Raw genomic sequence first — 15,120 nt, forward strand, 5'->3', positions numbered from 1 at the left:
TGGAGTATGTGAACGTTTGTTGTAATTTTGCCTTTTTAAAAAGAAAATCATGATGCAGCCCCCCAAAATCCTGAGATTAAAAATGTGTTTTTGGCCTGTCTTCTGACATTTGCAATACCCTGCTTTGGCAGTATATGCAGTGTTGGCCGCTCTTCCACAGGTACCGCGGGGAAGATGCTTTTGGTCCCTGCTGTATGAGCTCATGCTAGAGGACCAGCTGAGATGGGGGCCCCATTGTGCCAGGCACCGTAGAAACACACAGAGACCGCCCCTGCCCCAAAGAGCGAACAGTCTAGGGGAACACAGACACTGCAGCTCTTTGCATTGCAGCACTGAATGCTTGGGCACCCTGCTGCCTGCTGCTATTCACCATGCTGAGCTGGGCACCCAGGCTCCCACCCAGTGCATGGGGCGCCTAAGAACGGGAGGCACAAAACCCACAAGCCGTGTTGCCTAAGCTAGCCAGTAGGCATGCTGAGTCCCTCCAGGGGATTTAGATGCGTAGATCCAGGCTGCAGGGACTGGAACCGGTATTGATTTGGGTTCGGTTCACTGTCAGGTTCAGTTGCAGTCAGTGTGTTTGGATTCAGTTGTGGGTCAAGACACACACCCACACCCATACACCCCAGTTCAGCTACTGGCGCAAATCAAATTTCAATCTTAGTGGAAGTAAATTAAAAAAAAGAGACTTGAAGCTTAAAATGGAAACTATTTTGATTTTTGAACATTTATTGATTGTTTAACTTTAGCTTTCCATGAGTTTTCCTAGTGTTTTTGTGTCAAAATAAACAGGACTATTTTTTACGAGCAACTTGTTTGAGCGAACACCTTCTAGCATTTGCTCTATCACACTGGTCCTCGGGGGAGGGGAGAGAATACATTTGAATTTGGGGCCTCCAGTGGGGCAGCTGGTGGGAGGAGCTGCCCAGGGGCTGGTGGGGGAGGCCTGGTTGGGGAGCCATTACGGTTCCCTTGGGCTTGAAGAGTTATTCTTACTTCTGAGACCGGGGAGCGTCCTACCTCTTCTCTCCCCAGAGGGGAATCTCAGAGACCATGGAGCCCTGGCTGCCTCACGTGGTGCAGCTTCCTCTCCCTGTCTGCTCGCATGTTCTCATTCTCCTCCTCAGACCGTGGCTGCTTTTTCTGATAGCGACCACATGCCAATGTGGTATTTTGTTGGCGGGGCCATGGCCCCGTCACTTTTAAAAGTGCCGTCCCACTTTTTACTGTCCATAAGAGGGAGCGATGGGGGAGAGGAGGCAGAGAGGAGTGAGCAGGGGGTAGGGTCTTGGGGGGGAGGGGTGGCATGAGGCCAGGACCTTGGGGGAAGGGGACGACAGTTTGGGCACCAGTGGCCCCCCACTCTTAGGAGTTTCCGCCCCTCCTGTTTTGTTGTCTTGTTTTATAATGAAAGAGGTCACGTTTTTTAAAAATATTGAGCTAAAAAATGTGTACCCCACACCCCTCCTGGGTGTGGTGCTCTGGCCTCTCTAGTGGCACCAAGAGAGAGATTAATTAGCCGGCCACAGCCTTAGGTAAGGGCCAGGTGGCTTTTAGCTCACAGGGTAGTTGCTCATGCAGTGAGCTCCAGAGGCCCCACGTTCGATCCTGGGGTCTGTCGGTGTTACAAATGCAAACCTTTTATTTTAACGGGGAACCCCCATTTTTTCAGTTCAGTTCTGGTTCAGGGCCAGTAGGTAGGACAAAGCTGGCGTTCAGGGTCAGTACGGGTTTGACTCTCTGACAGAGAGGTGTTTGGAGAGTAGCAGTTAAGCACCTGAGTCCCCCTTGAGACTCCCACCCCTAGTGTAAAATAGTGAGTTTGTGATCTAGGGGCAGGAACTAGGATTCACCAAACTCACCTCATGTGGAGGCCACCAAACATCCATTACATGGGAACAGCATTTAACATTGCTGAGCAGGGCAGGATTCAGACAGGCTCCGTAGCTCATTAGCAATGTCCTGAGGCCATCAGTCCCCCATGAGCACCTATCTTCATGAATGAGACTGTTTTCAGGAAAGGTAATCACCTTTTTGAGCTCACACAGGCCCAATCTCCCCTTTCCGGTCAAACCTGCCACACACTGCTGTCATCCGATGAAGTGGGCTGTAGCTCACGAAAGCTCATGCTCAAATAAATGGGTTAGTCTCTAAGGTGCCACAAGTCCTCCTTTTCTTTTTGCGGATACAGACTAACACGGCTGCTACTCTGAAAATTCTCAAACACAGTCTACAATAAAGTGCCCCACCCCTATTCTTAAAGGACAGCTCCCATGAACCACAATACAAACACTAACAATGCAACAGCAAAGCATGTATTTAGGCAACATCCAAATTCACTTCTATGTACAGAAATGTTACACTAATCCAACAATTTCTTCAGGTTTCTTTGTGCGTATTTTTTCACCACTCTATGGGATATCCGCAGGGTTTGAGCGTCTAACTTTCCGTTCTACAACCCAAGCTCCACCTCACTTCCAGGAGCACCTGAGGGACCAGAGAAGCCTGCTGTTAGCAACTATGTGAGCCAGTGGGTGCCCACAGTGGTCTCCTGGCTACAGCGAGTGTAGCCGCCTGCCGGCATGGAACTTGTCTGCATGCTAGTTGCAGCAGCTCTGTAAATAGCTCTCTTAAGAAAGAGCTAGGTTAGTTTTACAAGCATGGTGCCCGCCCATGTTACTACCAAGCAGGCAGTACATGGCACAGACAACAGTCAGTTGCAGCATTGCCTTTGTCTGGGTCATCTGGCTGACTGACCCGCTAACTCTCTGCATGTACAAGCAGGAGCCTTATTGCTTGAGCTGAAGAACCAGCAGTCTTAGCATGGAAGCAGTTGCATTCATAAACCTCTATATGTTATCTAGTCACTAGGGGTTGGCACAGAGCCAGACTGGGTTAATGTGGGTTACAGAAACTCCTGTATTGACTGATACAGACCTTCTGAGTCGCAAAATGAACGTGCCCTGGTCTGTCGTGTTCAAGGCCTGGGTTCTGTCCCGAGCTGTGCCTGAAGTGACCTTCTCTCGGGCACCGTATCTGTTAAACAGGTAAGTGACAGTTGCCCCCAAGGCAGCAGTACAGTGCAGAACAGCGGTTGTGAAGTGTCCAGCAATATTAATAGTCATCAGTAGATGATCAGTATTAGAACTCATGATCTCTGGGCTTACGCCATTGTGAATTTTCTGCGAGGCTACCAAAGAGGGTGAAATGCTCTTGCTCTGCTTATAAGAATCCCCCTCAATAGTCTCTGCCTGTTGCCCCTGCACCTGAGTCCCTAGCATAGGCGACGAGTTATACAGGCCCGTGGTGCCCACGCTCCACCAATCTTTAGGAACGTAGGCCCGGCTCCACCAATGTCTGGGCTTACCGCGCTCTGGGGGGCCCCGCGCTTCAGGGGGACGCAGGGCCCAGGGCAGCCGGGAGGGATAGTGGGGGAACTGGTGCCGGCAGCAGCAAGAGATCTGGCCCCAGCCCACCCCTGCTCCACCCCTTCCCCCAAGCCTCCACCCCGCTTCTTTCTGGTTTCTGTCCCCTCCCCCAAGCGGCGCCAGGAGCTGGTGGGGCGGAGCAGAGCGGGGTGGGCTGGGTCTGGGTCGCAGGCCCCCCGCTAACCTCCCAGTCCGCCCTGGACCCTGTGTCCCCCTGAAGCATGGGGCCCCCCCAAAGCGTGGGGCCCGGGGCAATTGGCCCGGTTCATCCTATGGACAGGACGGCTCTGCTTGAACCTGTTCTGGGCACCACCAAAAATTATACAAACCTGGCGCCCATGGTCCCTAGATGCATGTCAGTCATCTGTATCCCAGGTGGTGATGTAAGGGGAGCATCAGGAGGATTGTGGTTGTGAAAGGATCACAGTGGAGGTGACAATAACCAAGGTGATTAAGCTGTTGGGCTTTTGTTTGATTGTCTAGACGAGTCTCTGGTCTCTATGCTGGCACACTGACCTAGCCTTGGGCCTTGAGGAGAAGCTGGAGCACACAGCTTGTTCCTTGGGATCTCCTCCCACACTCCAGGAGTCTGAGGCTTCCTCACAAGGTTACTCTGCTGTTTTCCTGCAGCATCTGTGATCCCCATTGCTCACTAGGCTGAATCCAGGGAGCTGGGGGCACTGGGTCCTGTTCTGCCATTCCCAGACAGTCCCTCCCAGATGGTGAGATGCAGACCAGGGGGATGGGAGAGGTTCTCCTCAGTGGGTAGGCTCTCATTTCTGGATCAGATACTTGTCATGAGTGGCCACTGGCTGTGTGCCTGGGATGGTGTTGCGCTGCTCTCTGGGAAGAAGCAGGGGTTCAGGACCCTGTTCCTGGGGTTCTCCCAGGAACTGCCCATTTTCACTCTCTGGGTCTGGGCAGCAGTCATGGCTGCCTCAAAACCACAACGATGGGTGTGCAGAAATGCCTAGATAGCTAGAGGGGTTTGTCTGGAGCTGGATAGAGATTTAAGGGGGAGAGAGACCATTTCTCCGTTGCCTTCTATTTCCCCAAGAACCTGTGCCCTCTCCATTGCCAGCTCTGCAGCTTGGGACCCAGCTGTCTCTTCTCACACAATATCAGGGTTGGAAGGGACCTCAGGAGGTCATCTAGTCCAATCCCCTGCTCAAAGCAGGACCAATCCCCAATTTTTGCCCCAGATCCCTAAATGGCCCCCTCAAGGTTTGAACTCACAACCCTGAGTTTAGCAGGCCAGTGCTCAAACCACTGAGCTATCCCTCCCCCTGCAGTGGATTTCCCTTCAGAAGCAGCATAAGATCCCACTTGTGTCCCAGCCCAAGCTAAGGCCGTGAGTCAGCAGTAACTAGCTGTTCTCCCAATGAGCGCACCCCGTGACATGGGCCCATTGTGACCTGGGGTGAGGTGGGGAAGTAGATCTGTTTTGGGCTCTCCAACACCCCTCCTGGGCCAGGCCCATGACCTCCTGTGCCTTTGTCCTGATAGCAAGGGTTTCTCAGCCAGGTGTGGTGTGGTGTGGTGTAGTTTCTCAGGCCCATGGGTGGTGGTAGCTGCCTGCAGACCTCAGGGGTTGCTACAGCCCAGCTATCAGCCCCAGCTGCCCCAGGGCAAAAGGCAGGTCTGCACCACTCCCTGCCCTGGTCTGTCTGTTCCTCCCCCAGCCTCTCTCTGGGCAGGGAGGGTGAGGAGCGTTCTGGGCTGAGTCAGCGATTGGGACAGCAGGGCAGTGTGGTGGCTGCAAGTGCTGTGTGACACTGCTGTGCTGGGGAGGAGGAAGGGAGGGATGCTGTGTAATGACAGTCCACAGAAAGCTCTTGTGTGCAGTGCTTGTTCACAGGGATCTGCCCCAGCCCTTCCTCTCTGCAGCAGCCAGCAGCTCAGACCGGTTTGGGGCTCTCAGACGCACTGGGGACACTGCATCCCTGAGGCCTGATTCACACTTGGATGCTGTCAACAACCAGCCTTGGTACAAACGAGGGCAGCAGCTTGTGCTCTGTCGGCTGGGGCTGGGTGGGATGAGGTAACAGGCTCCCAGCAGTGCACAGTGCCACTGTCCCCTCTAAGCTGGGTGTGCGCACACACGGATCCTAAACCCCGCGCACACAGCAAAACACCTCGCATACAGAAATTTGCACAGAACACATTTTTTGCGCACATGGCCTGTCAAAAATTAGAGGGAACATTGGGCTGTGCTAATAGTGGGGAGCGTCCCAGAAGTGACAGCTGTGGAGAGCACAACCCTATAACAGGAGTGACCCCCGGGAGCGCCATTCTACTGGGGGCAGAAACTGAGGCACAGATGGATCACATGTCATGGCCAAAATCACACAGTGGGTCAGTGGCAGAGCTGGGAATAGAGCCCAGAATCCTGCTCCAGCACTTAGACCCTCTCTTCAAGCTTCCTCCCCTCCACCTGCAGAGCCTGCTCCCCCCATCATCGGAGGAGGCGGGGGGGGGTGCTCTTTCCAGATGGGACTTTAGCAAAGCTGGGAAAAATCCTAATTTAGGATAAATGGTGGGAGCTGTAAGGCAGCCCAGCTATGTGCCCCTGGGAGCAGCCTCCTTGGTAGGGCGTGAGAGCTGGTCCCTCTGTAATCTGCCCTGGGGCACCACTGCTGTGATGAGAATGCAGAGCCCAGGAATCCTGGGGAACTGGTTTTACACATTCTGTCTGTGCAAAGTGGATGGAGCAAGGGGGATGAAACTCCACCCCCTGCAAAGGTTTATAACTTCTCCAAATGGTCCAGCCGTGGAGCATTGCATCTCCACTTCCAAGGACACCAGTCAGCTCTGTCGGGGCTTGTGCGAGGCAGAGATCAGGGAGTGATGGCCTCTATGGGGCTTCAGGTGCTGGGCATGGCCCTCTCTGTCATTGGCTGGCTGGGCACCATCCTGTGCTGTGGGCTGCCCATGTGGAGGGTGACGGCCTTCATCGGGAACAACATTGTGGTGGCTCAGATCATCTGGGAGGGGCTGTGGATGAACTGCGTGGTGCAGAGCACGGGCCAGATGCAGTGTAAGGTCTACGACTCCATGCTGGCGTTGCCCCAGGACCTGCAGGCGGCTCGTGCCCTGGTGGTGATCGCCATCGTGCTGGCCGTGCTGGGCCTCCTCCTGGCCATCATTGGAGGGAAATGCACCAACTGTGTGGAGGATGCTTCTGCGAAAGCCAAGGTCATGATCGTCTCTGGAATCATCTTCATCATCGCTGGCATCATGATCCTCATCCCCGTCTCCTGGTCAGCCAACAACATCATCCGGGATTTCTACAACCCCATGGTCACTGAGGCGCAGAAGAGAGAGCTGGGGGCCTCCCTGTACATTGGCTGGGCTGCATCCGCTCTCCTGCTCATCGGGGGGGCCCTGCTTTGCTGCAGCTGCCCCCCCCGGAATGAGAAACCCTACTCTGCCAAGTACACTGCTGCTCGGTCGGTGCCGGCCAGCAACTACGTATAGGGACCATGCGTGCTCTGAGCCTCGGCCACCCCTCCCACCTGAGACAATCAAGGAGCTGCCATCCTGCTCAAATCCAGCCCGCTGCTCTGCTTGTACCTCTGCCTGAGCCCAGCTCTCCCACCTGTGGCCCTGGACCTGATGGCTGAACACAGACAGAAGCTGGCAAGGAGCTTCCCGAAGGAGAAGACTGTGGCCTTTCCATGGGCTGGGGCCTTGGGAGAGCAGCTCTGCCTCCTGAGAGCAGAAGCCCCACGATGCCAGGGCTGGCTGGCTGTTCAGACACACCCTCAGCACATCCCTGGCTGACGTGCACAGCTGGTGAGCGGCTGCACAGCTCCAGTGCTAAGAATCTGCCACTGCAGCTTGTTTGTGCCAGAGCACAGAGCTCTTGGAATTCCTCAAGGTCACCTGAGCGAAGCCAGCCTGGGCTTGGACCTGGCAGCCCATCAGGGCTCTGCTGGGCATCTCCACAAGGCACGGCCAGCTCTGGCGCTGTCAGCCAGCCCCCTTGCAGCTCTGGCACCACCTGTGCCCACCTTGGAGGGGGAGGGGGAGGGGGAGGAGGGGTGCACTGGGCGATGTGTGCGGGGTGGGGGGTGGAGAGTAGTAAGAAAGTTTGCAGGTGCTTCTCTGTTTCCCTTGAGATTTCAGCTGGTTCTTTAATCCGAGTTAAAATGGAGAATAGATAGAAACAGTCCCTGACTGCTCTGGCAGCACCATGCTTCAGGGGGACAGAGAGATGACGCTGGGGCAGGGCAGGTCCTCCCTGGGAGCAGTGAGCCCAGCCCTTGCAGAGGAAGGAAAGCTGCAGTGAGGCCCAGGCGTTGCCATTCCTCCCCTGCAGCACCTGAGGGAAGGGTGGGGACCTCTAGGCCTCCTTCCAGTACCAGAGCTTGGGTCTCCAGCAGGTGCTGGCATTTCGGTCGGGCCCTTGCCCAGGGGTCAAAGCAGGAGCTTTTAGTCTGAGACTGCCTTAGAGTGAAACTGCAACAGGGCCCCTTTGTGTCTCCATGTGTCTGTCAGTGTCTCAGGCTGGGTGTGCGTCATGATGTCTTGGTGACTGCGTTTCTGTCTGTGTCTCTGGGTGTGTCTGAGTTTCTGTGTTTGCCTGTTGACTCACAGGGTTGTTGTTCAGTGGGTGTCTCTGTCTCACTCCAGGGGTCTGTCTTGCTCTTGGTGACTCTGGCCAGGTCTACACGAGAAACTTTTGCTGGTAGTGCAGTGTCACGTAGGGGATGTGATTTGTACCACATTTCTGTGCTGGCAAAAGCTGCAGAGAAGGTGCAGGAATGCCAGCAAAAAAGTCCTTTGCTGGCATAGCTTATTTCTCTCAGGGAGCCAGGATAAGCTGTATTGGCTACAGCACTCTTGCTGGGACAAGCTGCATCTCCCCTGGGAGGTTTGCCCCCGTGGCTGTACCTAGAGAGACACACTGGCCAACGCTCCGAGTGGAGACAGGGCTCTGACCTGCTTTTAGCATCCACCAGAGACAGTGCTTGGTTCAGATGGTCCATCCTGAGGGGCTGGGCTGCTGAGCATGGAGCTGTTTCCCGCCATCCCACCCCTGCCCTTGTACGGGGCGACTTTGGCAAACCAGTAAAGTGCCTGAAGCCTTGGGTTGAAAGAGCCCCGGGTAACACCCTGTGTTTCTGCTTTGACCCATTCTCAGGCCTGTATTTGTTTAGCTGCACCTGTGATTTCTGTGTGAGTGGCACCTGCGGGAGGGGCAGTGCTGGGGACTGGATGTCAATGGCCCAGCTGGGCAAACCGGTTTGGGAGGTGGGAGCAGAGCCAGGCAGGCTGAGCAAGAGCAGAAAGGAAGGGTGCTTCCACTGGTGGCACACCCCCTCTCTGGGAGCCTGCTGCCGCACATGTCCTGCTCCGGCTGAGTCTGGAACAGGGGAGCTGCACCCGGACCACTGCAAACAGGAACAGCCTGAAGGCTGCCCAGATTAATCAGCTGGCTACAGCTCCTGTGGGCTGCCAAACCTGGGGAGGGGCAAAGCCACTGTAACAGGCACCCAATGAGGCACCAGGCGCATCCTGTGGCCTGATGCTGGCTCCCACCTATGCAGACTAGGCCAGGCGGCTCCAGGGTTCACCTCTGGGAAGGGGGCCCCCCGTCAGCATGGCTGATTTGCTTCCTCAGTGGTGACCCATAGGCCTCCCCCGAGAGCTGGGGCATGGGGCAGAGCTCCGCTCACGACGAGCAGAGTGGCTCTGGAGGCTGGAAGTGCCAGGCGCAGGAAGGGTGGAGCGAGCATGGGCGCTGGGATGCCAGGAGAGTGCTGGAAGGGGGCTGTGCCCCAGAGTGACCTGGGAGCCCCCTTCTGCAGACTGGGGGCCAGGCTGTGATCTTCCTGCCAATGTGAAATATTAATAAATTAGTGCCATTTTCTACATTAAACCGCAGCTGCTCCAAACCCGGCTGTGCCGTCTCTCGTTTCCCGTCGAACAACCGCGGGCTGAGCCTGGGCCCCCGCCTCCCGGCAGCTCGTTCACAGGCGCATAGGCAGCTTTGGGGGACGGGGCAGGGATGGATTGGGGGGTTCCAGCATCAGGGAACTGCAGGACTGGTCTTGAACTACCTGCCCCCAGCCTGTGCTCCCCACGCATCCCCCCAGAGCCCTGCCCCCAGCCTGTGCTCCCCACACATCCCCCCATAGCCCTGCCCCCAGCCTGTGCTCCCCACACATCCCCCCAGAGCCCCCCCCAGCCTGTGCTCCCCACACATCCCCCCAGAGCCCTGCCCCCAGCCTGTGCTCCCCACACATCCCCCCAGAGCCCCGCCCCCAGCCTGTGCTCCCCACACATCCCCCCAGAGCCCCGCCCCCAGCCTGTGCTCCCCACGCATCCCCCCATAGCCCTGCCCCCAGCCTGTGCTCCCCACACATCCCCCCATAGCCCTGCCCCCAGCCTGTGCTCCCCACACATCCCCCCAGAGCCCCCCCCAGCCTGTGCTCCCCACACATCCCCCCCAGAGCCCCGCCCCCAGCCTGTGCTCCCCACACATCCCCCCCAGAGCCCTGCCCCCAGCCTGTGCTCCCCACACATCCCCCCAGAGCCCCGCCCCCAGCCTGTGCTCCCCACACATCCCCCCCAGAGCCCCGCCCCCAGCCTGTGCTCCCCACACATCCCCCCAGAGCCCTGCCCCCAGCCTGTGCTACCCACACATCCCCCCAGAGCCCTGCCCCCAGCCTGTGCTCCCCACACATCCCCCCAGAGCCCTGCCCCCAGCCTGTGCTCCCCACACATCCCACATCCCCACTCCAGAGCCTCCCCAGCCTGTGCTCCCCACGCATCCCCCCAGAGCCCTGCCCCCAGCCTGTGCTACCCACACATCCCCCCAGAGCCCTGCCCCCAGCCTGTGCTCCCCACACATCCCCCCAGAGCCCTGCCCCCAGCCTGTGCTCCCCACACATCCCCCCCAGAGCCCCGCCCCCAGCCTGTGCTCCCCACACATCCCCCCCAGAGCCCCGCCCCCAGCCTGTGCTCCCCACACATCCCCACCAGAGCCCCGCCCCCAGCCTGTGCTCCCCACACATCCCACATCCCCACTCCAGAGCCTCCCCAGCCTGTGCTCCCCACACATCCCCCCAGAGCCCCGCCCCCAGCCTGTGCTCCCCACACATCCCCCCCAGAGCCCCGCCCCCAGCCTGTGCTCCCCACACATCCCCCCAGAGCCCTGCCCCCAGCCTGTGCTCCCCACACATCCCCCCCAGAGCCCCGATCCCAGCCTGTGCTCCCCACACATCCCCCCAGAGCCCCGCCCCACCCCCAGCCTGTGCTCCCCACACATCCCCCCCAGAGCCCCGCCCCCAGCCTGTGCTCCCCACACATCCCACATCCCCACTCCAGAGCCTCCCCAGCCTGTGGTCCCCACACATCCCCCCAGAGCCCTGCCCCCAGCCTGTGCTCCCCACACATCCCCCCAGAGCCCCCCCCAGCCTGTGCTCCCCACACATCCCCCCAGAGCCCCGCCCCCAGCCTGTGCTCCCCACACATCTCCCCAGAGCCCCGCCCCCAGCCTGTGGTCCCCACACATCCCCCCAGAGCCCCGCCCCCAGCCTGTGCTCCCCACACATCCCCCCAGAGCCCCCCGCAGCCTGTGGTCCCCACACATCCCCCCCAAAGCCCCCCCAGCCTGTGCTCCCCACACTTCCCCCCAGAGCCCCACCCTGCCCACAGCTTGTGCTCCCCATACATCCCACAGGCCCCTCTCCATCCAGAGTCTCACTGCCAGCATGTGCTCCCCACACACCCCACATTGCCCCCTGCAGAGCCCCGCCCCCAGCCTATGCACCCGATACATCCACGTTCTCCCTGCAGAGCCCCACCCTGCCTCCTGGCTTGTGCTCCCCACACACCCCACATCCCCCCTCCAGAGCCCCATCTTGCCTGCGGCCTGTGCTCCCCACACACCCATGTCCCCCCCTCCAGAGCCCCACCCTGACCTGTGGCCCCCCCACACCCCATGTCCCCCCCAGAGTCCCACCAAAGGCCTGTGCTCCCCACAGACCCCACTTCTCCCCTTCCAGAACCCCAGCCTGTGCTCCCCACACACCCCATTTCCCCGCTCCAGAGCCCCACCCCACTCCTGGCCTGCACTCCCCACATACCCCACGTCCCCCACGTTCAGAGCCCCACCAAAGGCCTGTGCTCCCCACAGACCCCACGTCCCCCCTCCAGAACCCCACCCCGCCCCTGGCCTGTGCTCCCGACTCATCCCAAGTCCCCCCCCTTCAAAGCCTGCCTCTACCCCCAGGGTTGGCTCCCCACACATCCCACATCCCCCTCCAGAGCCCTGCCCCCAGCCTGTGCTCCCCATACACCCCATGTCCCGCTCTCCAAAGCCCCACCCCCGGCCTGTGCTCCCCACATATACCACATCCCCCTCTCCAGAGCCTCACCTCTAGCATGTGTTCCCCACACACCCACATCCCCCCCTCCAGGAGGCTTAACTTTGTGATTGTCCTCACCCACAACTATTTCACATGTGGGGACAACGTATATACCTTCAAGTCAGCAGCACTGCTATGGGTACCCGCATGGCCCCACAGTATGCCAACATTTTTATGGCCGACTTAGAACAACACTTCCTCAACTCTCGTCCCCTAACGCCCCTACTCTACTTGCGCTACATTGATGAACATCTTCATCATCTGGACCCATGGAAAAGAAGCCCTTGAGGAATTCCACCATGATTTCAACAATTTCCATCCCACCATCAACCTCAGCCTGGACCAGTCCACACAAGAGATCCACTTCCTGGACACTACGGTGGTCATAAGCGATGGTCACATAAACACCACCCTACGCCGGAAACCTACTGACCACTATACTTACCTACATGCCTCCAGCTTTCACCCTGACCACACCACACGATCCATCGTCTACAGCCAAGCTGTACGTTACAACTGCATTTGCTCCAACCCCTCAGACAGAGACAAACACCTACAATATCTCTATCAAGTATTCTTACAACTAGAATACCCACCTGCTGAAGTGAAGAAACAGATTGACAGAGCCAGAAGAGTACCCAGAAGTTACCTACTACAGGACAGGCCCAACAAAGAAAATAACAGAATGCCACTAGTCATCACCTTCAGCCCCCAACTAAAACCTCTCCAGCGCATCATCAAGGATCTACAACTTATCCTGAAGGACAACCCATCGCTCTCACAAATCTTGGTTATCCTGAAGGACAACCCATCGCTCTCACAAATCTTGGGAGACAGGCCAGTCCTTGCTTACAGACAGCCCCTCAACCTGAAGCAAATACTCACCAGCAACCACACACCACACAACAAAAACACTAACTCAGGAACCTATCCTTGCAACAAAGCCCGTTGCCAACTGTGCCCACATATCTATTCAGGGGACACCATCATAGGGCCTAATCACATCAGCCACTCTATCAGAGGCTCGTTCACCTACACATCTACCAATGTGATATATGCCATCATGTGCCAGCAATGCCCCTCTGCCATGTACATTGGTCAAACTGGACAGTCTCTATGAAAAGAATAAATGGACACAAATCAGACGTCAAGAATTATAACATTCAAAAACCAGTCAGAGAACACTTCAATCTCTTTGGTCACTCGATTACAGACCTAAAAGTCACAATTCTCCAACAACAAAAACTTCAGAAACAGACTTCAATGAGAAACTGCAGAACTGGAATTAATTTGCAAACTGGACACCATTAAATTAGACTTGAATAAAGACTGGGAGTGGATGGGTCATTACACAAAGTAAAAACTATTTCCTCATGCTAATTTTCCCCCCATTGTTACTCACACCTTCTTGTCAACTGTTTGAAATGGGCATCCTGATTATCACTACAAAAGTTTTTTTTCTCCTGCTGATAATAGCCCACCATAATTGATTAGTCTAGTTACAGTTGGTATGGCAACACCCATTGTTTCATGTTCTCTGTGTATAGATATCTTCCTACTGTATTTTCCACTGCATGCATCCTTGAAGTGGGCTTTAGCCCACAAAAGCTTATGCCCAAATAAATTTGTTAGTCTGCAAGGTGCCACAAGTACTCCTCGGTTTTTTTATTGATGAAGCTCTTGAGCAAAAACCGCCCCAGGACCGACTCCTTCTTTTGTCCTTAATGCTAACATTGTTTGTTCCATCCTGACCCCAAGTGAGGAGGGCATGACACTTCCGTAACAGCTCTGGGAAGAGATGACCCCAGCATCTGACATGGGTCAGGTTGATGAACAGATGACACTTGTCACATGTCAGTTTCCAGTGTCTCCATGGGTTCCTGTTACAAAGGAGGGGCTCTGATGTGTTCCCAGGTTAGCAGGAACTTCTGATAGGTCAGGAGGATGGGATCCCACCCAGGGGCACCGGAACGGGGTGGGGGAGAGTGGGGCCAACAGGCCATGGCCCTCCCATTTTTCACCACAGGCCCAGCCCCCTGCCCCTCATCTTCCCCCCAAGGTTCCTTCCCTTCGCAAGGCCGGAAGCCGGAACCCGGCCCAGGTAAGAGCAGCCCAGGGAACCTGGGCAGCTGTGGGGAGCCGCAGACCCTCCACCTGCCCAGGTTGGGGGGCCCAAGAGCAGCCCCTGGCCCGTGTCCCCACCCCCTGGGCTCCCTGGCCAGGGCAGATGGAGGGTCCACAGCTCTTACCATGGCCTGGGTGTGGCTCTTCGGCCCCAAGGCCCCGCCCCCCAGCCAGGCTAGAAACCAGAGCCGGGTTGGGGTAACAGCTGTGCAGGCAGCTGTGGGGAGCCACAGATCCTACACCTGCCCTGGGAGGGGGGCCTGCAGGGCAGGGACATGGCCAGGGACTGCTCTCAGGCCCCACCACCCCACGCAGGTGGATGGGCCCAGGATCCCCAGCCCAGCTCCAGCTTTGGGGGAAGAGAAGGGGCAGGGGTGGGGCGACAGAGAAGGAATGGCTACGTGCCCCCCCACTTTTAGGAGGAATCTGTTACCCCTGAGCCCACCCCAGAGAAAGAGGGAAGAGGAAGAAGCTAGAGCAAAATGGAGGAGAGGGGAATGGGGAGCAGGGAAGTGAGACTAAAACCAAAGACAATGGAACAAGTTACACAAATAGCAGTGTCCTTTCTTTGGAGCAGTAACAGGGCGTGTCCACTCTGCAGGGCTTTGTGACACTTACCTAGTGATCCACAGCTGTGTCTGGTAATTAAACACTATCACTGATTCATATGCTGCTGTTCTTACTTCATTTCATTCTGTAATGAGAACTACACTTAATCAGCCAGCGAGTAACTTCAGAGTTACCAGCAATTGCTGAGCATTCTTCCACAGTCCCTGCACAATAACTTCTGTGGTTAATGACACCTTCCAGTCTGACAGCTGACAGCTGACCAGCCAACCACAGCAGGACAAGCTACAGCTCAACAGACATCCCTACCAAAAGATCAGCCTTCTACAAGCCACTCAGAGCTGGTATCCAGCAGTGAGAACCCTTTGACTGGCCAGCTCTTTGCTGAAATTGGTGCAAACCTTGCAGGAAGCACGTAACTAGGAGAATATGTTAGAATCCTGGAATTGCTTTCAGAACAGTCAGGGATCACATACAAGTGAAGCCCAGCACTAGGATCACCTAACTCTTTCCATTATAAAACCATGTTTTCAGTTGCTTATAACTTCGTCAAACTTCAAATATTTGGTCTAATTTAGAAATTGGTCCAATAAAAGATATTATTTCAGCCACCTTGGCCTGGG

At 56.6% G+C, this 15,120-nt stretch overlaps 1 protein-coding gene and 1 pseudogene across 3 annotated transcripts in view; both read left to right on the forward strand.

The window, feature by feature from the left end:
- LOC311532477 (claudin-4 pseudogene) overlaps positions 1-15,120 on the forward strand; it is a 38,561-nt pseudogene that overhangs the window by 19,636 nt on the left and 3,805 nt on the right. The gene's annotated exons all lie outside the window — the stretch shown is intronic.
- On the forward strand, positions 6,205-7,435 carry LOC311532478 (claudin-4-like). The gene has a single exon (XM_084650968.1). The coding sequence runs from the start codon at positions 6,276-6,278 to the stop codon at positions 6,903-6,905; it is 630 nt and encodes a 209-aa protein (XP_084507094.1). The 5' UTR covers positions 6,205-6,275; the 3' UTR covers positions 6,906-7,435.

Source organism: Lepidochelys olivacea (assembly GCF_965140295.1).
Source record: "Lepidochelys olivacea isolate rLepOli2 genome assembly, chromosome: 17".
NCBI classification, from domain to species: domain Eukaryota; kingdom Metazoa; phylum Chordata; order Testudines; family Cheloniidae; genus Lepidochelys; species Lepidochelys olivacea.

Bases quoted from the DNA above. Each gene is read 5' to 3' on its own strand.
- LOC311532478 (XM_084650968.1), top strand. From the start codon at position 6,276: ATGGCCTCTATGGGGCTTCAGGTGCTGGGCATGGCCCTCTCTGTCATT.